The sequence below is a fragment of the Perca flavescens genome, chromosome 1 (genome assembly GCF_004354835.1).
Source record: "Perca flavescens isolate YP-PL-M2 chromosome 1, PFLA_1.0, whole genome shotgun sequence".
Taxonomy (NCBI): domain Eukaryota; kingdom Metazoa; phylum Chordata; class Actinopteri; order Perciformes; family Percidae; genus Perca; species Perca flavescens.
This window is the reverse complement of record NC_041331.1, coordinates 23,624,339-23,646,977: the sequence shown is the minus strand read 5'-3', so window position 1 is coordinate 23,646,977 and position 22,639 is coordinate 23,624,339. Positions and strand designations below refer to the sequence as shown.

At 41.1% G+C, this 22,639-nt stretch overlaps 3 protein-coding genes across 8 annotated transcripts in view; 2 read left to right on the top strand and 1 right to left on the bottom strand.

Annotated features, from left to right (window-relative positions):
• The first annotated feature begins 182 nt into the window (after positions 1 to 182).
• On the top strand, positions 183 to 9,096 carry eif4g2a (eukaryotic translation initiation factor 4, gamma 2a). The gene is made up of 21 exons (XM_028572864.1): positions 183 to 285; positions 2,826 to 2,931; positions 3,055 to 3,111; positions 3,613 to 3,738; positions 3,917 to 4,019; positions 4,548 to 4,676; positions 4,768 to 4,834; positions 4,941 to 5,092; positions 5,274 to 5,384; positions 5,468 to 5,650; positions 5,781 to 5,922; positions 6,031 to 6,194; positions 6,316 to 6,423; positions 6,589 to 6,699; positions 6,800 to 6,904; positions 6,995 to 7,210; positions 7,443 to 7,701; positions 7,815 to 8,019; positions 8,148 to 8,356; positions 8,456 to 8,577; positions 8,952 to 9,096. The coding sequence occupies exons 1-21, from the start codon at positions 198 to 200 to the stop codon at positions 9,015 to 9,017; spliced, it is 2,829 nt and encodes a 942-aa protein (XP_028428665.1). The 5' UTR covers positions 183 to 197; the 3' UTR covers positions 9,018 to 9,096.
• A 1,944-nt stretch (positions 9,097 to 11,040) lies between these two features.
• On the bottom strand, positions 11,041 to 19,458 carry ctr9 (CTR9 component of Paf1/RNA polymerase II complex). The gene is made up of 23 exons (XM_028573986.1): positions 19,254 to 19,458; positions 17,856 to 17,954; positions 17,459 to 17,698; positions 17,248 to 17,365; positions 17,074 to 17,163; positions 16,506 to 16,762; positions 16,309 to 16,416; positions 15,986 to 16,222; positions 15,674 to 15,892; positions 15,283 to 15,466; positions 15,105 to 15,193; positions 14,812 to 14,997; positions 14,547 to 14,634; positions 14,305 to 14,453; positions 14,098 to 14,214; positions 13,854 to 13,999; positions 13,680 to 13,751; positions 13,235 to 13,370; positions 12,926 to 13,069; positions 12,677 to 12,825; positions 12,505 to 12,598; positions 12,274 to 12,386; positions 11,041 to 11,822 (listed from the first exon to the last, which is right to left on the bottom strand). The coding sequence occupies exons 1-23, from the start codon at positions 19,296 to 19,298 to the stop codon at positions 11,408 to 11,410; spliced, it is 3,495 nt and encodes a 1,164-aa protein (XP_028429787.1). The 5' UTR covers positions 19,299 to 19,458; the 3' UTR covers positions 11,041 to 11,407.
• Positions 19,459 to 19,891: 433 nt separating this feature from the next.
• Positions 19,892 to 22,639, top strand: part of mrvi1 (murine retrovirus integration site 1 homolog) — a 36,909-nt gene continuing 34,161 nt past the window's right edge. For 2 of the 6 annotated variants that reach the window (XM_028575986.1, XM_028576029.1), the window contains exons 1-6: positions 20,205 to 20,287; positions 20,830 to 20,851; positions 21,451 to 21,535; positions 21,661 to 21,780; positions 21,874 to 22,054; positions 22,553 to 22,611. In XM_028575986.1, the coding sequence (XP_028431787.1) occupies positions 21,517 to 21,535; positions 21,661 to 21,780; positions 21,874 to 22,054; positions 22,553 to 22,611 (379 nt within the window). In that variant the 5' untranslated portion in view covers positions 20,205 to 20,287; positions 20,830 to 20,851; positions 21,451 to 21,516. Of the gene's footprint in view, positions 19,955 to 20,204; positions 20,288 to 20,686; positions 20,852 to 21,450; positions 21,536 to 21,660; positions 21,781 to 21,873; positions 22,055 to 22,552; positions 22,612 to 22,639 lie in introns of those variants that run through there. The other 4 variants (XM_028576003.1, XM_028576012.1, XM_028576019.1 and 1 more) reach the window with 4 other exon arrangements.

The following is a 22,639-nucleotide window of genomic DNA, read 5'->3' as shown; positions in this document are numbered from 1 at the left end:
CACAGATTTATTTTAGGTGGTGCCAGCAGATCTCTAAATGAATGCTAGAGAATAACCCCTATGGATAAGATACCAGATATGCTGTTGATGAGAGCAGATTGCGAAACGTTCATGAGTTTTCCGTAGGTGACGTCGGCAGGGTGGGATGATGACGTTTGAGAAGGCCCTGTACAAAAAGCAGCTTCCGCATGACGTAGATGAACAGTCAGCATTCTTTCTTCGCTGTAGCCGGTAGCCATCACCGTCTGAATCGTCGTGTTGCAACAACATTGCCAAACCTTTTAGGTGAAAACACGATTTTTTGATCTCAATTTTCTATTCTGTCTTTATTTTTCTTCTTTTGGAGGACAAGACAACAATCACACTGACGTTCCTTTTGTGAAGGTAAGATAATTCTGCGTCGTTATAGCCTGGCTAACGTGAAGCTAGCTAACTAGCTAAGCTAACCGACCGGTCTGGTAGAAAGTTCGTCTTGGGTCGATTATTTAGCGTTATGTGATATTCATAGCGGTAAAATATTAATGTAGGGTTTCACGTTAGCGTTAGCTGAATTCGTTGACGTAGACAACTTGAGATGAACTGGTTTTGCTTTCAGGAAAACCGACGGGGTTTCAGTAGTTGTTTATAGCAGCTTATTATCCGTTAGCTCCCCGGCGGCCTGCTGTTGAACAAAAACCATCAAGATGTCGTATGTGGACATCCGGTGTCTGAACAAAGACCTCAGAACATCAGCTGATGGGGGTTTCTTCTTGGTCTACATTCTACTCCTTTTTTATATCCGATTCCATGCCGATTTCGTTGGATTATAGAAAATACGTATACCATTTTAAACCCTATTAGCGTTTTTTTGGCCCGTTTTATAATTTGGGGAAATAACATTATGAACCACGTACTTACATTCAGTACATCGAGATTTGCATTTTTATTTTATTTCCGAAATATCAACTTGACCTATCATAAATTAATGGACGTGGATAATTCAAGCACATGTAATCCTGGTTTCCCCCTCGGACAGCGTTTCTGTGATTGAGGTCAGGTTTAGGTTACCGTTAGTTAGATAAGGTAACGTTACGCGTAGGTAACTTGGGTCAGCCTCATTGGTTATATATGATGGACTCGCAGTCGCAGAAGACGAGACGTCAAGGTTTTGGGTTGGGTTAAGGTAATTAGAAGCACAAAGCTATCGGGGAAATAGATAGCTAAGTATGCTAAGCTAGCACTGAGCACCGTTTCATCAAACGTTAATGTTACTCAACAATTTGGCGGAAATCCGTTACACAGTAAATAAATAGGAGATATACTAGCTATGTCAGATAATAGTAACCGCTTGATTTTAACGTTAAAGTGCTTGATAACCCGTAAACGTGTAATTTGTTTCCATTTTACACCCATTAGTTGTCAGCTAACTTGCATGGAGGAATGGAAATCCAAGGGAATCTGGGCAATTGCTCATTTTATGGATAGTAATGGTCTTTTGTTACAGCACGAGGAGTTTTGTGAGAAATATCAACTTCAATGCAATGTCAAGCGTTATGACAGATGGTTGAAAATAGAGATGGTCCTATACCATTTTTTGCTTACCGATTTCGATACCTGAACTTGCGTATCTGCCGATACAGAGTACCGATCCGATACCAGTGGGTCATATATTTTATGTTTTAACAGCTGTATACTACTATCTCTGTATGGATGTGATATGATTTCTCTTTGTTGTCCGTCTGGCTCAAGTTAAACTCTTTGTAAAACATGAACAAACACAAATACCACAGAACTTTCTTTTATTTTCCAGTTTGACAGTCAGTTATAACGGAAAAAGAACTTAAACTACTTTAACGTAGATTTTCTTTAGGTCTTGATTACGTGGTATCGGATCGGTGCATAAACTCCAGTACTTCCCGATACCAGCGTTTTAGGCAGTATCGGAGCCGATACCGACCATGTCTACTTAAACTATACCAATGTCTCTGAAATCAATGGTGAGAGAAGATGTTAGGTACTCCAAGGTTTCTCCTGGTTTGAGGCAGCTCTGCATCCAAGGTATTGATTTCTGTGATTATAAATGTACCAACAAAGTTATTTGGAATATTTTATTGAAGGAATATTATCCCAATCCGGTTAAAAGACAATATATGATGAAAGAATTTGGTGATGGAGAGGTTAAGAAAATAAGGAAAAGTTATATCTCATTTCCTCTTCTCCCGAAGGTAAAAGAGGTCAATTTTAAAGTTTTAAATGAAATTTACCCGACAAATTAATTTTTAAGACTGAGATTCAATTTTGGTACTAATAACTGTTTTTTGTGAAGTCTGTGAAATCCTTCTGGAGAGATCTGCAGAGCTGGCTTCTGACCAGGGATATTGAGATACCATCTCTGACAATGAAGGATATAAAGTTTGGTGTCTTTGTTGAAGATAAGAAGGTAGATTTTGTTCTAAACAACTTGGTGCTGCTAGGAAAACATTTTATACATAAATGTAGATACGTTAAGACCAAACCCTCCCTGATCCATTGGAAGAATGAGTTCAATCTTTTGTGCAAGTCATTGAAACGGGTTAAAGATAAAAAAGCCCTTGAATTGATTTATTTGAAATGTTTTTAATTTAATTTGAGATAGCCCCTTCTCGTTTTATTTTATATCACTCTTTAGGCTGATTTGTAAGACATAAGCTCCTAGGTTTTGTTTTATATGCTCGACCCGACATATTTTTTTTTATGGATTTGTGATTGTGCCTTGTTTGTATTTCTATGTTCTGATTTTAATAAAAAAAAAAAAAAACTAAAAGTTGTCAGCTAACTTGTTACTTTATATTTGTCTTTGCTTCCAGGTCGCTCTTTCCTTCCCACTCCCGGAACATTATTCTTTTCAGATATACTTTGTCAAGCCGCCAAAGTGGAGAGTGTCGTTGCACAAGGGGGTCCTTCTCGTTTCAGGTATTAAACATTACCCACTTACACTGGTCTTTTTATACTGATAAACCTCTACAACAGCTCAAATAAGGGCTTAGGATCACATCTCCTTAAGTTAAAACCTTTTTTTTTCCTTTTTTGTATCAGTGTAGGGGGAGGAGGTGGGGGTGCACCTCAGCACTATCCCAAGACTGTCGGCAACAGGTGACTTTTTCAAAGTTTCCTCTCACATGGAACACCTAGTCACTAATTTGTATTACATATCCATAACAATCCCCACTGGACTTAAATTGCACACCCACATGTATTATTTTTTTAATGTCAACACATCAGGAGGAAAGGTGTCTCATAAATGGTTTCTTTAGTCTCTGAATATATTTCTAATATAGCTCTACACTACCCCTGGTGGTTTCCCGTTATTAGGATGAAATGAATGTTCTACAGCTTTACTTTACTCTAGCTTTACTTTCTTATGAATTGGCAGTAGTTCAGGTGGATTCAGTGTTAATATTTTGACACACGCTGTAAGCTACAGTTGTGTTAACTGCTTTTCTCAATGACTTAAATGTGTATTACCAAGACATGTCGTGTCATGTTGGCAGTTTTGCATCTTAAGGTAGAATTATTTGGCCATCGTTGGCAACCCACCCACCACGTGTTTCTGATAAATATTTCTGTATTGATTTTGTTTTGTGTCCATTACAGCGAGTTCCTGGGGAAAACCCCAGGTTCTAGCGTTCAGAGATGGGTACCTTCTCGAAGCACTAGACGAGATGCCAACTCCTCCAACGAGAAAGGGCAAAATGATGCAATCTTCAGGAAAGTGAGAGGGTACGTTTCCAATTAAATCCACATTAACTTTAGTTCATAAAAAAATCTTGAGTATTACTTAAAAAAAATTGTCCTTGGAAAATTTGTTGTTGCTTCATTGATAGTGGTTGGTATATATATTTTATTTATTTTTTTTTTATTTTTTATTTTTTTTATATAAATCTCTCGTCTTTTTCAGCATACTTAATAAGCTGACTCCTGAGAAGTTTGACAAACTATGCCTGGAGCTCCTCAATGTGGGTGTAGAGTCCAAACTTGTCTTAAAAGGAACCATCTTGTTGGTGAGTGTTCTTTTTAGCTGTATTCATGTATAATGCTACGTACAATTTACTTCCCAAGTTGGGAGCTGGGAATGACTTTACACCCGAGTTGATTGCTTTTCAGTACAACATGTTGGAAAAAAACAATTTTTCACAGACCGGGAGGAGTGGGGTTTACTTTAGCCAGGTTAGCCATTGTTAACAATCCCAGGTGATTACAATGCATCCAAATACCGTAGCAACATGCACACAGATAAGAGTTGGACAGTACTGTGTGTTAGACTGATTCAATGAGACAGAAATGCTAACAAAGTAGGTTACTACCGCTTTTACTTCTGTTAATTCGTAGAGCAACGATCTTGGATTTTGAGGTCAGGTTTGGTGAGGTTGTCGGCTTTCTGATTCTGACTAACTTAAAACCTGACTAAAGGGCGCCCCCTTTGCAGTTAATTTCTGACTGGAGCTCAGAAACTTCACACTTCAAATGGAATGCACCATTATTTCGTTTTTAAATGGTCACTTCATTTGTTTCAATTTCTTTCTCTTTAGATTGTTGACAAAGCCCTCGAAGAGCCAAAGTATAGCCAGTTATACGCTCAACTATGTCGCCGCTTGGCAGAGGATGCACCGAACTTTGAAGACCCAGCAGAAATTCAAGCAACACAAAAGCAGAATACTGTAAGATATTTTAACAATAGGGTTTGCACAGGAATATGGATGCTACTCTGATATTTTTCAGTCTGGACTTTATACAAATTCTGTTTTACAGACCTTCAGAAGGCTTCTGATTTCCAAGCTTCAAGATGAGTTTGAGAACCGCGCCAGCAATGTTGAAAGTAAGTGAATTTGATATAAGTGGTCGGTTACAAAATGCATTTGGTCATGTCTTGCTTGTACTTTTTTATTTAAATTTTTTATTTTTCTCCAACTTTCTATCCGTAGTCTTTGACAAAGATGACACCCCTCTCACCTCTGAGGAGGAGGAGCAGCGTGGTATTGCAAAGCTCAAGATGCTGGGCAACATCAAATTCATCGGGGAACTTGGCAAACTCAACCTCATCCATGAATCTATCCTTCATAAGTGCATCAAAACAGTTGAGTTCTGTTGAATGTTTACATGGTTAGGTGGAATCCTAAACCACATTCTTAATTTATGTGATCCTAAAACCGTCAGATGTTGCCAAAGCACTCTGGCAGTTAGATACCCAAAGCTACCTCAACCGTAAGAAGTTACAGTAATGTGTATTAAATGTTGTTTTTTTTTGTTTTTTTAAGCTTTTGGAAAAGAAGAAGAGAGTCCAACTTAAGGATATGGGTGAAGATTTGGAATGCCTCTGTCAGATAATGAGAACAGTGGGACCTAAACTTGATCATGAAAAGGCTAGGGTGAGTATGTGGGAAAACAACCAAATTTTGTCTTTCTTAAAATGTCTTTGTTCCATTTTTAATAACAAATCCTCTCCTTCCAGTCTCTGATGGATCAGTATTTCAGTCGCATGCGGTCCTTAACAAACAACAAGGAACTGCCATCTAGGATCCGTTTCCTGCTGCAGAACACAGTGGAGCAGCGAGACAACAACTGGGCCGCTCGCAAGGCGTATACTGACAACGGCCCAAAGACGATCAATCAAGTTCGTCAGGATGCAGTAAAGGTAGGTCTCCTGGTCCACTTTGGGTTGAACTGTCTGTTTTATAATGGACTGTATAAGAGATTACTGTACCAGTCTAGTCCATAGTGTGTTGTATCCTTAGTTCTGACTGTATTCAAACTGTGCTTTGCAGGATTTGGGTGTTTTCATTCCACCTTCGAGCGATGGAATGAGGAATGAATTCTTCATGGAAAACTCCTCCTTCCTGCCAACAAGGATCAAGTTTGACCGGGAAACTCTTGGTGGGCTGGCTGATATGTTTGGACAAATGCCTGGTATGTCACAGCTTTTATCCCCTCAGTGATAAGAGTTACACTATCTCCATTTAATGAGTGATCCTTTCTAGAAATGGTTTTTAATGTTTATGGTCTTGTTTTGGGTAGGAAGTGGCATTGGTACAGGTCCAGGAGTCATACAGGATCACTATTCCCCTACCATGGGACGTCATCGCACAAACCCGCTTTACAATGGCCACATTGGAAACGGCAACGGTTCACACCAGCCTCAGTTTGAAGCGGGAAGCAAACCGTATATAAAACCAAACCAGGTACATGTCCATCTACAGTGTAATTTTTCAGTATTTGTAATGGCGAATTAGGGAGTGGTAATTTCTAACTATAAATCTGTGAAATTGCTTTTTTAAATTTCTTTTTTTTTCTTTTTTAAAGGGGCAGAGTTCACCAGTTTTTAACCACAAACAGATTCACCCAGTGCAGATGCAGTCTAAGGATATGGCTCCACGATTTGGCAAGAAGGGGAAGGTCAATGCTGATGAGGTACAACCACGTACATTAACTGAGATTGTTTTAATTGTTTGGATTATTTGAAGTTTATATGTTGGAGTTGTCTTTTAAATATATCCTGTTTCAGCTGTATTCTATATTATAGAAGTGTAATGTTATAGTTGGTAATTGTTATAAACTCTGTCTTCACCCCTCTAGATCAGCCTGAGGCCAGCACAGTCCTTCATCTTGAGTAAAAAACAAATCCCAAAGCTGCAACCACAGATGACCATGTATCCTTCAAGTGCTCAAAGTGCCCCGCTCGGACAGGTAACATTTCTTTTTTTTTTTTACATAAAAAAACAAACAAAACTGATATGGTAATCCCAGGTTCCAGAGAAGGTATATTAATTTGGCTTCCTTTGTTTAGGCTCCACAACTTGGCCTGAAAATCAATCCTCCTCCAATTCAGGAAAAACCTGCAAAGTCCACCAAAAAAGCTCCTCCTACAAAGGAAGAGTTGCGCAAAATGACCGTAAGTTTATCACACCGCATGCTTTCTTCGTGTCAGTATATACGGTGTCTCTAGCATACTATATCATCTGACCGTCCTTTTCCGTGTTAGGAAACCTTGGTGGCAGATTACCTGAACAGCAAGAACGTAGATGAGGCGGTGAATGCTGTGAGGGAGATGAAAGCTCCAAAGCACTTTTTGTCCGAGATGCTCAACAAGATCGTGGTCCTTTCACTTGACCGTTCGGATGAGGATAAGGAACATGCAAGCACCCTGGTCCATGCTCTTTGCACCGAGGGCCTTGCCACTGGTGAAAATCTAATGCAGGTCAGTTCTTTTTAATTATTCACAACACGTGTTTTTACTATATGAATAAATATCAGTCAGAATCAAAGCGGTTTGCCACAGCAGTGGAACTACATGGAATTGGCCTTGGTGATTGGATGCATACATATTAAACATGAATGAGAATAAACAAATACTAATAACCGATACAAATGTATACAAAATTAAAGCTTTTACTCTGCACTAACAATTTTAACTGGTTTTTATTGGAAAGGCCTTTTTGAGTGTTCTGGACCAGTGTCCCAAGATTGAGGAAGAAGTACCGCTGGTGAAGTCCTACCTGGCACAGTTTGCAGCACGTGCCATCATCACCGACCTGGTCAGCATCGCAGATTTGGCCCATCAGCTGGAGAACGGTGCACATTTCCCACTGTTCTTGCTCTGCCTGCAGCAGATGGTCAAACTGAAGGACCGTGAGTGGCTGGCCGACCTGTTCCAGCAGAGCAAGGTCAACATGCAGAAGATGCTGCCTGGTATGTCCAAACCCACTCTGACCATATGTTTAGACCCAATGTCATTAGTTAGGCTCTCGGTTCAGTGTCTTTTGCGTCTACTGACAGATTTATTTATTTAAATACTTTCATAGAAATTGACCAGAACAAGGACAGGATGCTGGAGATTCTGGATGGCAAAGGTCTAAGCTTTTTGTTCCCACTGATGAAACTGGAGAAGGAGCTGCTGAAGCAGATCAAAGTAGATCCCTCTCCACAGTCGATCTACAAGTGGATCAAAGACAACATCTCTCCTAAACTCCACACTGACAAAGGCTTCGTCAACATCCTCATGACCAGGTACAGCAGTGGACAGCTGACAAAATATACCTGCTTTATCAGCCATTGACAAGTTGGTTAATCTAACCCCAAACAATACATTTGCCCTTCCAAGTCTACAGTGTATTTATTGTCGTCTTGTCTCCCAGCTTCCTGCAGTACATTGCTTACGAGATCAACCCTGATGACGACGAAGAGCAGCTTTCAGCACCCAGTAAGGAGCAGCTGGATGAGGAGAAGCAGCAGCTGTTGTCTTTCAAGCCAGTGATGCAGAAGTTCCTACACGATCACGTTGACCTGCAGGTCGGCGCACTGTATGCCCTGCAGGTTCACTGCAATACCAAGGGTTTCCCCAAAGGTACGTACACACACTTGTTGGTCAGTGTAGCAGCTCGGGGCCAAGTTGAGAGAAGGTAAACTTTGGTGCAGAAGCTTTATGATTACTCTCCTTTTCCAGGTATGTTGCTGCGCTACTTTGTGAACTTTTATGACATGGAAATAATCGAAGAAGAAGCCTTCCTTTCATGGAAAGAAGATGTCACCCAAGAATATCCAGGGAAGGGAAAAGCATTATTTCAGGTAATGTTATGTACATTGCTAACAAGTATTTTTATTTTTTTTTTGTAGTTTGTACAGTTTATCAAATTGTTCCCCGGCAATAAACGGTAGCTCTACACATGCACGCTAGAATCTGGGTTTAAGATTTTTTTTTTTTTTTTTTTTTTTTTTTTTTTTTGCCTATCCCAGATATGTGCATGTAAATCATATCCTGGTTTCAGAAAGATGAATAACTCCTTGTGCTAGCCGGAGTATGGATAATAACTAGATACTATGGCAGGAGGTGTTGAGGAATGAAGACACACCTACACACAGATGATCAGAATATTCTTATAAGCATGTATGCATGGATATGAATAACTGGGCCTAATGGAGACGCTGTGTTTATGGTGCAGGTGAACCAGTGGCTGACCTGGCTGGAGACTGCAGAAGAAGAGGAATCTGAGGATGAGGAGTACTGAGGAACAGGCCAAAGCCATGTGTTATCAGGATGCAATGAATACTTTTTTACTTGTCGCCTCCTCCCCCCCCCCCCCCCCCCCCCCCCACCCCCTCTATCAACCTTAACTCCTTCCCTCTCTTCTTGTTTGAGTGTTTTCCAACCACTGTTACAATTCATTCCACTATGAAATGTTTTGCCAGATCAAGCCAGCATCACCACCATTATATTCATATTGTATTTATGCTTTCCTTTCTAATTTCCAATCTTAATTAGAGGTCCTGCAGCAGATGTTTTATACATTTCAATCTTGGGTTATGTTTTCTTTAACAGTTGGCAGTATTTTGCAGGAAATTGTACCAGCACCAAAACCTGACCCCATTGTATCACCTTTTCCATCTGGTAGGAGTCACCAAGTGCTGCCATAACGATTAACTTAAAAACTGTTTACAAAAGAGAAAAGGGTCTAAGATTGCAAAGACTTTCTCGTTGTTTTATCCGCATTTGTTAATCAGTTTTTAGATGCATTTTGCGCAACATCATGAGTCGTTGAAATAGTAAGACACTTTCCTTGGTTTGTTGAAACATGCCTAAGTTGCAGTTTTGGGCTGCCATAGTTGTTTTTTGTGTGCTTGAAAATGGGCCATTTTGTCTGAAAATTCAAAAAAGAAAAATCTGGATTTGACAAGTACTAACAATAATGGGCTGTTTTGATTTGCACAGTGTGATTTCAGTTACCCACATTGAGTTTTATGAATCAAGAGCTTTTTTTGATGTACAAAACTTTTGTGCTGTTAGGAATGAATCTGTGTGGCCTTTTTAATTTATCAATTCATATGGATATACCTCTAATGTATCTCGGACTATACTTGAATGTCTCGGTTCTAACATTGAGACAGCCAAAGCTTAGTTTCCCGTGCAACAGTTGTTCACCATGTGTGGAAATTTTACGTCGGTTTGCCATATTTGTCAAGTTTTTAAATGGTCTTTTTATCTTTATGAAATTACAAAGAATGTACTGTATGTGTACACTTTCTCCTACATTTGGGGTGTCACTGTAATGTTAAGTGCAAGAAGTTTAGTGTACAACTACAGATCAACCTTGAATAAAGTTTAACAGTTCATTTCATTGTCCTGACGAGTTTCTTTTTTCCCCCCCGAGTTTGTTCTAAAATGTCCTAAACTTTGGTTTTAGGTTAAATCATGAGTGATAACTTGCTCTTTTTGTGTTCCATTTATAAAAAAAGGTTTTAGGGTGGATTTTAGTAACTTAAGAGATGTACCAACCTTATACAAAAATGCACATTTCTGAAATGTATCCAACAAATGGAGCACAGTATACACTACCTGATAGTCCTAATTTTTAGGTTACATAGGCTTGAATAAACCATGAGTTTATTTCCAAAACTTCTAAAAAGCTAATATTAGCCACACATTAGCTAGTTTATATTCTGTATGTTATGACAAAAGAAGAAAATGGAAGTCTTTTTCTTTTTTTTTTTTTTTTTTTTTTTTTTTTTAATTCAACTCTGGATCTTTAAGATCAGGGGTGCCTATGGTTGGCATTTTCCACATTTTATCATGTCATGGAGGTGGTCATTTTAACCCAATGACCTTTGGAACAGAGGATCACAGCCCGCCCGTATGTATGGAGGGATGCAAACCTGTATTCAAATTTCAATTAGTTGCAGACAAGTCAATGTTACATCATGCCTTCAATGTAACAGGATGTGTTCAAGCCTCTCTTCTGAGCTTCTGTAAAGCCTCCTAGTTCTCAAATGGTCTGTTATGTAACAGTATATCAACCTTGAGCTGTGTCTTAAACTATGCTTTGTGGGTTGTTGAATTTGAGGAAATTTGGGCCTGAAAAGTCGTTGAAATCGATGTTTTAGGACATGTTTGCTGAAATCGCTGTACTAGAATAGCACATCTGACTTGTGATATTTTACTTCCAGATTACAGGTATTCATATTGACATTTCACTAAACAATCATGTTGATGGCAAAAATCACTAAATACAGAAAGGAAATGTAACAAGCCACATCTTAATTCTTTGTTTTCTCATTTTTTTATTTGACCTTCTGTGGAAGCATCTTCCCATTTTTGGGGTCAGTGTCTCATCTGACCATCTGAGATAAAAAAAAAGAAAACGTTTACATCTTTTAGTTCACTTTAAACCATTTGATCTGTCTTTAACAAAACATCTTTAACAAAACACAGCATCTGTGAAGACATTTCCAGTAAGACGTGAGGAATACACCAGAATGCTGCGCCAACAAAAAAAAAAACCTACATTTTCTAGGCTAATTCCCAGATATTGTATGGACAGAAATCCCTGCTTTTAATAGAAAATAAAAATGCAGATGTGGATAGTTTTCTCAGCATTACATGAGACAAGTTCATGAGGAAGATTTAATCACTGTCATCGTTGTTGGAGGCTTCACGTTCAGAGCCGTTGTCAGAGCGGCGTGGGGAGCCCTCGTTGTCCGATCCCACTTCAGATCCTCTGTCTGATCCTCTGTCGGATGCGGCGACAGGCGAACCAGGCCGGGACTCGTCGTCGGACCCTGAACGACTCCTCTTGCTCTCGGCGTCCGACTCTGAATCGGACTGCAGCTGCACCCTCCTCTTCTTCACTGGACGGTCGCTGCCAGAGTCATTCCCGGAGCCTGCAGAACGCCGAGGGCTGCCCGCCTCGCTGCCAGAGTGGTTCCTACCTCCCTCGCTGCCGGAGTGGTTCCGACCTCCATCTGACTCACTGTCGGATGCGATGCGCTTCCTGTGGCCGTCCTCGTCATCAGATCCTGAACCACTGTCTCTTTGTTGTCTGTACGGGAGAAAGTGCACTCAATCAATTTCCTGTTGCGGTACTAACGCACTTGTTTCGAGTGACGCCGAGATCAAAAAAGTGGCTGATGGTTTGCCACTAATGGTACATTGGCATAAACCGATCCCCTGGTGGCTTATGGCGCTCACTGCAGCGGTATATGCTGATCTCAAAAGAGTTACGCCACTCGTGTTTCCTAACGGCAGGCGGAAGTGGTAGGCCGCTGTCAGTGACAAACGGTAAAGAATTTTCATATACCGCTGTACTGAGCGACAATCCGTTTTTAGCGGATGATCACTTTTTGGCCCAACACCTGTCGGTACTGCGGCACGCCACTCCAGGGAATCGGCTTATGCCGATGTACCACTAGAGGCACACCATCCATCTTTTCGATCTCGGCGCCACTGCTTGTTTGAGTGTACATTCTCATCTAAAAGGTTTATTCTCTTACCTGTCTTCAGCTATTTTCAGGCCGTCCTCATCTGAAGACGACTCCGAAGAGGAGATGATAGCCTTAGACTTGATCTTTCCTTTGAGAGACGGTGGCAAACGCTCAGGCTGGGGCTAAAAATGATGAAAAGATGTGACATTTATAGAATTTGGCCAAAGCAACATATTTCCAAAGGATTTCAAGAAGATTAACCACAACAAAAGAACAGAACAAAGAAAACTCAAAAAGGACCTTTTCAAACTTCTTGCGTTCTTTGGGTTTACGCTTCTTGGGTCGTGACCCTCCTTCCTCGTCGTTACTGTCGTCTCCTCCTCCTCTAGCAGGCCTGGAACACACCACAACATTTGCTCTGAGTATCTTATGCGCCTCGTTGAGCAGTTCAACATCAATGTCGCACACTCACTTCCTCCTCTTCTTGCGTGACTTCTTCTCTCCGTCCTCGCCCTCCTCTTGCTCGCTGCCGCTGCCGCCCCTCCTCTTCTTCTTCTTCCTCGTTGGCAGGTCCTCGTCAGAGTCATCGTTGACAAACTCGTCTACGTCGCCTTTCTTACGCTTAGAGATGAAAAGTTACAAAAAAGTTAAGTATGTAATCCACGCTGCATTCTGTGCAAGTTAGTCAGCTGGTGACTTTGTTATCGGCGCCAACACTCACACGCCCACCGCCCTTCTTCTTTTCTTTGGCCATTTCCTTTGATCCCTCTGCGAAGGTGAGCAGGTTCTTGGTCTTCTCCACGTACAAAGCTCTCTGCTCCAGGAGCTTCTTCTGTTCCTCCACCTCTTTGTTCCGCTTCTCCTCCTAACAAGGTGTTTAGGGTGACAAGCCATCCAATTAATAAAAAAAACGCTTTATTGTAGCTCAAAATGTACAAGAAAATGAAGGGGAAAAAAGGAAAGAAACGTATTTATAGTCATTTCCTACTAAAAAGGCTTTACGGTTTTTGGATGGTAGCTCCATGCGTACCTTGTCTTTCATCATCTGCTGACGCAGCAGGTCCCTCTCCTGTTCTTGTTTGGCCCGAAGCTCCTTCTCCTCCTCATCCTGCTTTCTGGCTCTCGCCACATGGTACTGAGCCTGACTCAGCAAGTCAGAGCACTGCCTGCAATCCCACAACACAGCCACCAAAGTATAGGGTTTAAAAAACTAATTAAGAAAAACATTTCATGTTTGTAAAGCCTAAATCACATCGGTGGTATAAAAAAAGAATGAAAGGAAACAGAGGCCAATATGGTTGGAATAATTGGTGTCAGCTTCAATTAAAAAAAAAAAAAAAAAAAAAAAAAAAGTGTATATTACAAGAGTGAATATTTTAACATAGTTTTCATGAATCCTTTTAACTGTTCCTTGAAACAATAACAAAAACCTTCAGCGTGTATTTAAACTGTGACGAGAATACATTCGGACTGACCTGGCCTCAGAAGCGGCAAGAGCGAGGTCAAACCTCATCTTGTCTCCGGACTTGCTGAGGTAGCTGAAATACCTATGTGAGGAGGAGGAAGAGGAGGAGATACAATTGCAGGATGAGGTACAAGACAGCCAGATGATCAAACTGCGAGGAGGAGGTATAAATCAAGTCCAATACCTGTGAGCCAGTTCAAGCTCTTTGACAGCGCTAAGCACGGCCTTCAAGTTGCTCTTCTCGTCTTTCAGCACGAGAGTGGCCAGTCTCTGGAGCACCAGGGCCACGTTGAACATCAGCACCGTATCGCTGGGCGCCACGTGACGGGCCTGGTTGGAAACACACAGGAAAGTTTTACTCCCCTCATATTTTAGCATAAAAAAAAAAAAAAAAAAGGCTTTTTTTTTTTTATTTGTCCTCATGTTACCTTCAGCAGCATCTGCTTGCACTCATGGAGTTTACCACATTTAAAGAGCGCCCTCGCAAGATACAGCAGCACCTCTGTGTTCTGATATTTGTAAAATTTCTTCAGGCAGTTCTCATACTGTGGAAGCAGAATACAATACTCAACTGTACAGACAAAAACAAACAATCATTTATTTTTATAAATGGTAATCACAAGTGAGGCCCTTACCATCTGCACGGCGCTGATGTACTGCTTCTGTTCCACGTAGATGTGAGCCAGATTTAGCCAGACGTCGCTGATGTCTGCTGTGGCCTCCCTCACCTGCGCAAACACGTCGCGGGCCTCTCTAAAGAAGCCCTTGTGGGCCAGGACGGCACCTGGACAAAAGGAATTTATGTTAAATACTTCATACGTATGCAGTAGGAAGGATAAGAGAAAAAAAAAAAATGAAAATATTTAACTCAACGGACCGATGCCATTGGCAGCGTAAAGGTTCTTGGCGTCATTTCGCAGGACTTGTTTGTATATGGCCAGGGCTCGATCCTGGTGTCTCTTTTCCTGTCAAGACAAAAAAAAACACTTACTCCATTTGGGGATCTATTATTTCCCTTTTTTTATGTTAATTCAGAGTTTGCCACAGCGTTTTATCATGGGTCCGTCCTTATTGACTTAATATTAAACACTTAAAGAAAACAAGAAGAAGCGCTACATCGCCGATGTGATTATTTCCTGTACCTTTTCCCGGTCTCTGGTGGGCTGGTGCAGAGTCTGCAGCCACACGTTACCCAGAGCCAGCATGGAGTAGGTGTCGTTCTGTGTGGATGGCTGCTTCAGAATACGCTCAAACTTCTTTTGACCCGGGCCCCATTCCTGTTTGGCCAAGTGAAGGTTCCCTATCAGCGACCAGGCATCCGGGTGATCCTGCACCAAACAGAACAAACGTCAGAAAATGTTGGGAGAGAGTTTGACATCAAATTTTTTTGGGGGGAATTTTGATAATATTCACACGACAACAGGTGACCAAATACCTGATTAATCTGCAGGGCCTCTTTGAACCAATCGGAAGCTTCGTAGAAATTTCCTTTGTCGCGAGCCATCGCTCCAAGACGCAAATAACCTGTGGACCAAAGATTCACACAGTTCTTCACACAGTACATGTTTGTCTTCTTGCTCTCGCTTTTTTATCGTATAATGGTGCGTGCTTACAGTCCACGTAGTTAGGATGCTCTCTCAGGATGTTTTTGTAGAGTTTCTCAGCTTCGTGGAATTCGCACATTGCCTCGTACAGGCGGGCCAGATTGTAGGAGGTGGTGACAGAAATGGCGTTGTAGTAATGCTCGTCATGCTCGCCTTCAGCTTTGGCCCGCTCGAGAGAGGCAAGAAAGTATTTCTGTAGGAGAAGAGAAATGACCCATCTTTAAAACACTAAATATACATGGTTCTGCAAACTTCATGATCATGGATAAAAACTACTTTAAAATAGCCCAGTGAAAGAAACCAGTTAATGCTCAGTATATATCCAATGAATTCCCAGGTGAATATATAGCTATTTTGGGGTGTCACATTAATACAAGCTGTGCTGTATAGCATTAGCTACCTTGGCCTCCCCAAGGTTGCCCAGTCTGAAGTGAAGAGCCCCCAGGTTGTTGAGGATCTCAGGGGGAACGTCGGCCTGCACCTTCTCCTGCAGGATGCGTGTGGCTGTGCCGTATGCAGACAACGCTCCCTGAATGTCAGTCTGCTCCAGGATCTGAGCGAGCTCGATCCACGCCTCTACGTCGTCTGGGTACTGCTCCGTTACCTTCTTCAAATGACCCTAGGGAATTTTTGAGATCCTAGTGTAGTCAAACACCTCAATAAAAGCCATAGGATTACGAATGTAATGAAATAATCTGCGCCGGATACATACTTTGGCAATGTCTCGCTTTTCCTGATCGTCAGATGTCGCGTAGAGAGATCCCAGAATTTTCATCGTTTCGTAGTTGTTGGGGTAGGCCTTCAAAACCTTTTCGAAGCACTGTGCCGCATTCTCCTTGTCTCTTCGGTACACATACATCTGCCCCAGGCCAAAGAAGGGCAACACAAAGGTGGACGAGGCAAACTGAGTGGCCTGGTAGTAATACTGAAATGCTTGGTCATAGTCCTCCTGAAAAGACAAAGAGAAAAGAGACATCAGAGACGTAAAGTGATAACACTGTGAATAAACTGCCTCAGGATCAGTAAGGATTTTACCTGCACGTGAAACGAGCGAGCTAACTGGTAGCAGCTCTCAGCCTGCATGGCCTCGACCTCTGTGTTATGGAAAGCGTGGAGGGCCAGATGCTGCACTTTACTGTAATCCTGATAGGAAACACACAGGTGTGAATAATAGTTCAACGACAAGGCAGAACAGTGACGGCATTTCAACGAGAAACCAGACCGGTGACTACCTTTTTAAAGAAGAAGTGGTTGGCGAGGTGGTTGAGCACCATGGGGTTGCTGGGGTCGATGGTGTAGGCCCGTGACAGGAGCTGCACTCCGTTCTTGATGGAATCTGCCTCCTTGCTGTTGAGCTCTAACACCGCCAAACCAACAAGAGCGCCCACGCATTTTGAATTAAGCTCCAGGGCTCGACCAAACGCCAAACGAGCCTTCTCCAGTTTGCTGAGCTTCACAAAACAATGGCCCATCCCCAGCCTTACCTCAGCTAGAGACACAAGAACAAGACAGAAGATAGATGAGGAATAATCTGTAACACACATCTTAGTATGAGAAATGCAATAACAGTAGCATGAGATATTGGCTGATCAGGTGTCGCATCTTTTTATAACCAAAAGGAGGGATCTTTATCCAAGAAGTTTATTTTAAATAACTATTTGCAGATATATCATTAGCATATTTTTTCATACTCAGATATTGTATCTTGTATCGACCAGACTCTACTAGTAGTAGTAGTAATATTGTAGTAGTAATCACAAATACAGGGTTCTGTTTTGAGGTGACAGGTAACATGTTTACCTGGGCAGCCGGGGTTTGTACGCAGAGCCTTTTTGTAGTATGCCAGTGCTCCTCTGTAATCCTTCTTATTAAAGGAGATGCAGGCCTTACCTATTGAACAACAACCATGTGATTATTTCAGTGAGTCAATCACAGTGGTCAAGATTAATGTCTTATTTTTAATATTCATCTTGCCGAGCAAAGCAGGGATGTTGTTGGTGGACTGATTGAGGACGAAGTGGAACTGAGCGTCAGCCTGGTCCATCTTGTCTCCTTCCAGCAGGCAGAAACAGGCTCGTCCCAACAAATGGTTCTGAGTGAGCCAAGAGCATTTGTTACGTTTACTTATAATGCAAAGTTAGTCGAGCAACCGCAGTTTTCTCTCATCATCAATTTTTTTTCGTACCTGATCATACATGATGATCTTGTCTGCCATCGTGTAGAGCAGCGTGGCCTGCGTGATGAGCTCTTTCTTGGCATCTTTGTTTTTCTCTTTACGTGCTTGCTGGACATAGTACGCCGCCAATGTGTCCAGACAGGTCATCTGATCCTTCTCGTGGTCTCTGTAGTCGAGGTTTCCATCAATACGAGCTGCCTCTAAAAGCTTGACAAAATCCTCCGTTTTGCCCTGCTTGTAGTACTCCAACTAAAAAAGACAGAATGCACACCGTTACAACTGATGGAACACATTTCAATTTGATATTTGTATTGTGCTCTATTTATCCATCAACCTAAAATTCTATGTTACGATAGTATATAGTTATATTCTCGATAGATATTCCGCGGTTGCTCCATTGACTCACAGCCAAAGCAATCCATATGTGCAGCTGTGTATGCTCCTGCTTCAGGATACTGATGACCTCGTCTCCTTCTGGCAGCTGGTCAAAGTCCAGCTCAATAACCTGCAAGACACAATTTATTCAAGTCATTGAGCATTTTAACTTCTGACAAAACTCATACTCCGTGTCCTTTAAGTTATGAATGGGGTTTAGACGTACTGTGAGAAAATACCAATTTGTCAACCTTCAGAGTTTTTTCTTTTAAGATTATTATTTTTGTCTTCAATTGACAGGACAGCTGTAGACAGGGAAGGGGACATGCAGCAAAGGGCCGCGGGTAGGACTTAAACCCAGGCAGCTGCGCTAAGGACTGAGCCTTAACCGTCAGAGTTTTAACAATACCATTTATACTGTGGTGCCTATACCAGTAGCATCTCTGGGTATATTAGACCGTTTTGGGTGATGATTCAAATCAATGTGCACGACTGCTTTTTTTGACATTATTTGATTTTGACTTTTGCATCTATATATTAAAGTGCCTTGCTTTGAATGGTATTTAATTCACTGGATTAGCCAAAACTGACATTCCAGTATGTGTCCGTTTTTTAAATCCATTCATGGATTTAACAGAAAACACACAGTCTAATAAAAACAGCCCTGCTGCATTAAATCCTAACTTAATGAATGTTATGTTTAGTGTTTGTTGCAAGTGTATTAAAGAGGCCTTGATGCAACTGTACATTCATGTTGGAGGCTGTATTGCTGTTGAATTGTTTTGTATTTTACTGAGAGGTGTTTCTAATAGTTTATCCACCCCGTTCATATTAACGATGATAATCAGGCAATGACAGAAAACATAACAATAACTGACCTACTAACTATGGCTGCGCGATATGAGGAAAATATGCGGTGTGATATTGAAATGTACTCCGTTTCACCTTTCTGTTGCTTTTAGCAAAATACAACAAATTGTTTGTTGAATAAAAAAAAAAAACTGAAAGGAAATAATTTACCAACATTTTATTGGACACTGAACTGAACAAAAAAAGGAATGAATGAATTAAAAAAACTGATAATAATCGCTTTCAACTAACTAACTAGCTAGTTAACTAAGCAGCCCTGACGTTACTAATAACTTACATTAGGAGCCTGAGCTCATATTTCTGCAGACAGTAATACTGTTTGCTAACGTAACTAACGTTACTTTTGTAACGTTACTTGCTACTCCAAACATTACTGGGGTTTACGTTTCGGGTCGACTTGCAAATATCTAAATATCTCACGCTGACATTACACTACATTAAATACTCCGCTGTAGTGTAAAGAGCATTAGCTAATGCTAGCTAAAGTTAGCATTAACATCGAGGTCCACTTAGTCAAACAAACACAATAAATCGCGTTTACATATTAGACGAGTTTTACCTCATCTGTGTCCCGTAAAGGGATCTCGATAGAGCCCCGAGACATCTTGACTGAGGAAAAATCCACTTTGAGTTAGATATATTAAAAAACAAATAGAAAATCTCCAGCCCGTTGTCTGGTTGGTAGCTACTTCATGCCTCCGACAGGAAACAAACATACGTGCGGTGCAACGGAAATGGTGTCCGGGCTGCAAACATAGACAGGCTGCAAATGTGCGTTTCGTAGGACGGCGAAGGCATGACCCGCCCTACTCTGCCTCTGAATGGCTAGTACGTGTTGCCTTCGTTAGTTGGATTGGTTAGGTTTTAGGCATGGGAAGCAAGATTGGTCTGGGGTTTAAGGAAAAATACCAAGGTAAGCCAAGCAGAAGAAGAGTAGGGCGGGTCATTACTTTTCCATCCTAGGAAAAGAACCGTGGTCCGGGCAGCGATATTACGAATCCCACTATGGCCACGCCAAGACCCGCCCTTCAATTGCGTTCACACACTACTATTGGCCAGGCGTCCATGCTTACATGTACAGGTCCTATCCCCTGACCAATCCCCTAACCCTAACCTTAACCACTCGAGGTGAAATGCCTAACCCCAACCAATCGAGCTGCTTCGTAGGGCGGGTCTTGGCGTGGCCATAGTGGGATTCGTAATTTTGCGTCCGGGCAGGCCAGGCAGGTATGGGGATCCAGAAAGTGTTCCTCCCTGGAGGTGAATACTGAATACAATGCTTTTCGGTGACAACACGGTTGAAAACAGTACTATTTGTACCAACAAACAAAACATTAGCACAAAAAAATATATTCAGCAATTCCTGGAATAATTTGAGTTTGTTTTTAGTACGTCTGGTAGGATTCGGTAGCAATTTGCTAAACTTACAAATGAAACTAAACTTGTATCAAAGTTTTATCATAGGACCTCAAGTGATTTAGAAATTACCCCCTTAAAAAAAAAAAAAAACCGCCAACGCAGCCAATATACGACCTTGAATCACAGAGATGCCGACTAATATTATCACACAACATCTGTGCTTGGCGAAATATGGTAGGTCATTTGCAGTGGCTTTTTTACTTTACAAATTACAGACATGGCAGATTAGCATTGGATTTTGACGACCTCCTCAATTATTACACATTAGAGGTGCCCAGGTAGGCCTACTAGTTCCCTGCGAATCAGGCTTTAGACAATATTAACAGAACCATCAGTTTAAGCTGCAATATCAGTATTTTTTAATGGATTGACAATAATTTAGTTTGCCCTGTACATGTTCAAAATGTGGCGGAGATGTTTGGCAGGCAGACTGCGCGTTTGATACGTTAAAGTGGTGAATTGAAATTGAAATCCATTAACAGCATAATTGTCGCAGACCTCATCAGGGCAGCATTTTGGCAGGAGTGGGGTGAGGTGGGGGAGGGGGCTGGGGGGATGTCAGCTGGTGTTGATCTGAAGCTGTGAAAACGAGCATATGGGCATCTTAAAGACTTCTTATGCAAGCATCACAGTGTAAGAGGAAGACCAGAAAAATAATAATAAATGAAAATGAGGCTCCAGATCTAAAATTTTCACAATCTTGTTTTTCTTTTGAGGGGAACTGTCCTGGACTGACAAGTAAGAATTTATCTTTATTACTGGTTTAGAATTATTGCCCCGTTATGTGTTGTCTGTGGTGTCTGAAACTGTGTCATGGATGCCCTGCACTTTTTAACTGCGCAACAAATTTACCTTTGGGTACAAATTAAAGTAACCTGAACCTAGACTAATATTTGATTGCTATGTAACTACAAGACAAACAAAATAACTACTTTTTAAACTCATTGTTCACATGATTTAATGAACACTATTATCCCTGTATGTTAAACAACACAAACAGAATGATTTTTTAGTTGTGCTTCTTTCTTGAAAACATGCTATTAATAACACATTGTATTGTTGTTGCCTATGAAAGCCTCACATGTTTCTACCTCATTGTAAAATGGCATTAAGAAACTAAATGCAATATGTAACCCACTGATTAGATCTCACTGCGTACATGTAAGCGTTAGAAGCAGTCAGATCTGGAGAGGAGTTATTAAAATGCTTCACATTTTAGATATTAGTTGACTTTAATGAATGATTCAATTTTGATGTGTGTTGTATGTGCTTCTAGACATAATAAATGTAGGTAAAGATCTGTAAAGTATTTGATGTTTATTTAAAAATAACAACAGGTCATGTAGGAACGTGACAGTCTATCAGCACGTTTGCTCTCCAGGGATTCAGGCGAAACAAGCAAAATGTCTGACAGCAATGATGGTAAGTGTTGTCGTTACCTTGTTCTATTATCAAAGTATCAAACAAATATTTACAGTTTGTTATCTTTCTTTATGTGTATACTTCCTGTGCATGACACTAACTTTTGCTAATCTCTACATGTTTAGTTTGGGAGTCAGCCGGCAGTGGGTCAAGGGATGTGCTCGAGGACAATAAAGACACAAGTGGATTTTCTGAACATGAACTCCTGGACATCATGTATAATGCATGTAACACCTCCAACACAGGTACACAGCATTGATTGATTTTACCGAAACAGATTGAAACAATCATATGATTTGTGATTTTGATCATTGTTCCTGCGTCTCTCTCGTCTTCAGGAGAGGTGTTGGCCTCCACCATCCTGCAGTACCTGCAGACCATGACGTCTCAGAGTGCGGAGCAGGACAGACTGGCTGCCCTGCGACGGCTGCTGGACCCTGACTGTCAAGACCCGCATGTAAGCAGAGAGACTTTCCACTCCACCATGAGGGAGTGGATCGCACAGTGCAGCCAGGACAGGTGAGACAAAACTGTGCACGAGGGATACAGATAAGCATAATCTATTCATATGGGACACATAAAACCTAAATCTTTGATCGCCTTCTCTCCCCCCATTTTCTGAAAAAAATCCTAGATGAAACACTTTCTCTACTTTTACTTTAGTATATAATATAATATAGTATTTTCATACTGTGTTATTTGGTTTTAGTTTTTTGTAAAAGATCGGAATACTTCTTCCAGTACTGCTTTTCAGGCAGGAGCGATTATTCCTAGAAATGAAGCAATGACCTGCAAGAAACTCATTTAGATGGAAGTAAATTCCCCAAAACTATCATATATATATATATATATATATATATATATACTTGATGTTTTTTTTTTTTCATTTTACAAACACAGTGGGATCTGTCCAGTTAAAACAGTCTGTGTCCAAGGAGTGTGTTGTTGATTCAATCTTTTATTAATCCGCATTTTCTATGAGCTGTGTGAACTAACCCACTGACTCTTGTGTTTCAGTTCTGATGTAGACAGCAGTCATGTGTCTTGGCCTGACTCTTCTGAAGTGCCTGTAAATGGTAGGCCATCATTGTTTTGTTCAGACTC

Coding starts and splice junctions, on each gene's coding strand:
- eif4g2a (XM_028572864.1), top strand. CDS start 198: ATGAACAGTCAGCATTCTTTCTTCGCTGTAGCCGGTAGCCATCACCGT. Junction 4,835..4,940: donor CCGCGCCAGCAATGTTGAAA/GTAAGTGAATTT, acceptor TTCTATCCGTAG/TCTTTGACAAAGATGACACC. Junction 6,700..6,799: donor AAAGTGCCCCGCTCGGACAG/GTAACATTTCTT, acceptor TCCTTTGTTTAG/GCTCCACAACTTGGCCTGAA.
- ctr9 (XM_028573986.1), bottom strand. CDS start 19,298: ATGTCTCGGGGCTCTATCGAGATCCCTTTACGGGACACAGATGAG. Junction 14,215..14,304: donor ACATCAGCGCCGTGCAGATG/GTAAGGGCCTCA, acceptor CTGCTTCCACAG/TATGAGAACTGCCTGAAGAA. Junction 13,070..13,234: donor AGCAGATGATGAAAGACAAG/GTACGCATGGAG, acceptor ACACCTTGTTAG/GAGGAGAAGCGGAACAAAGA.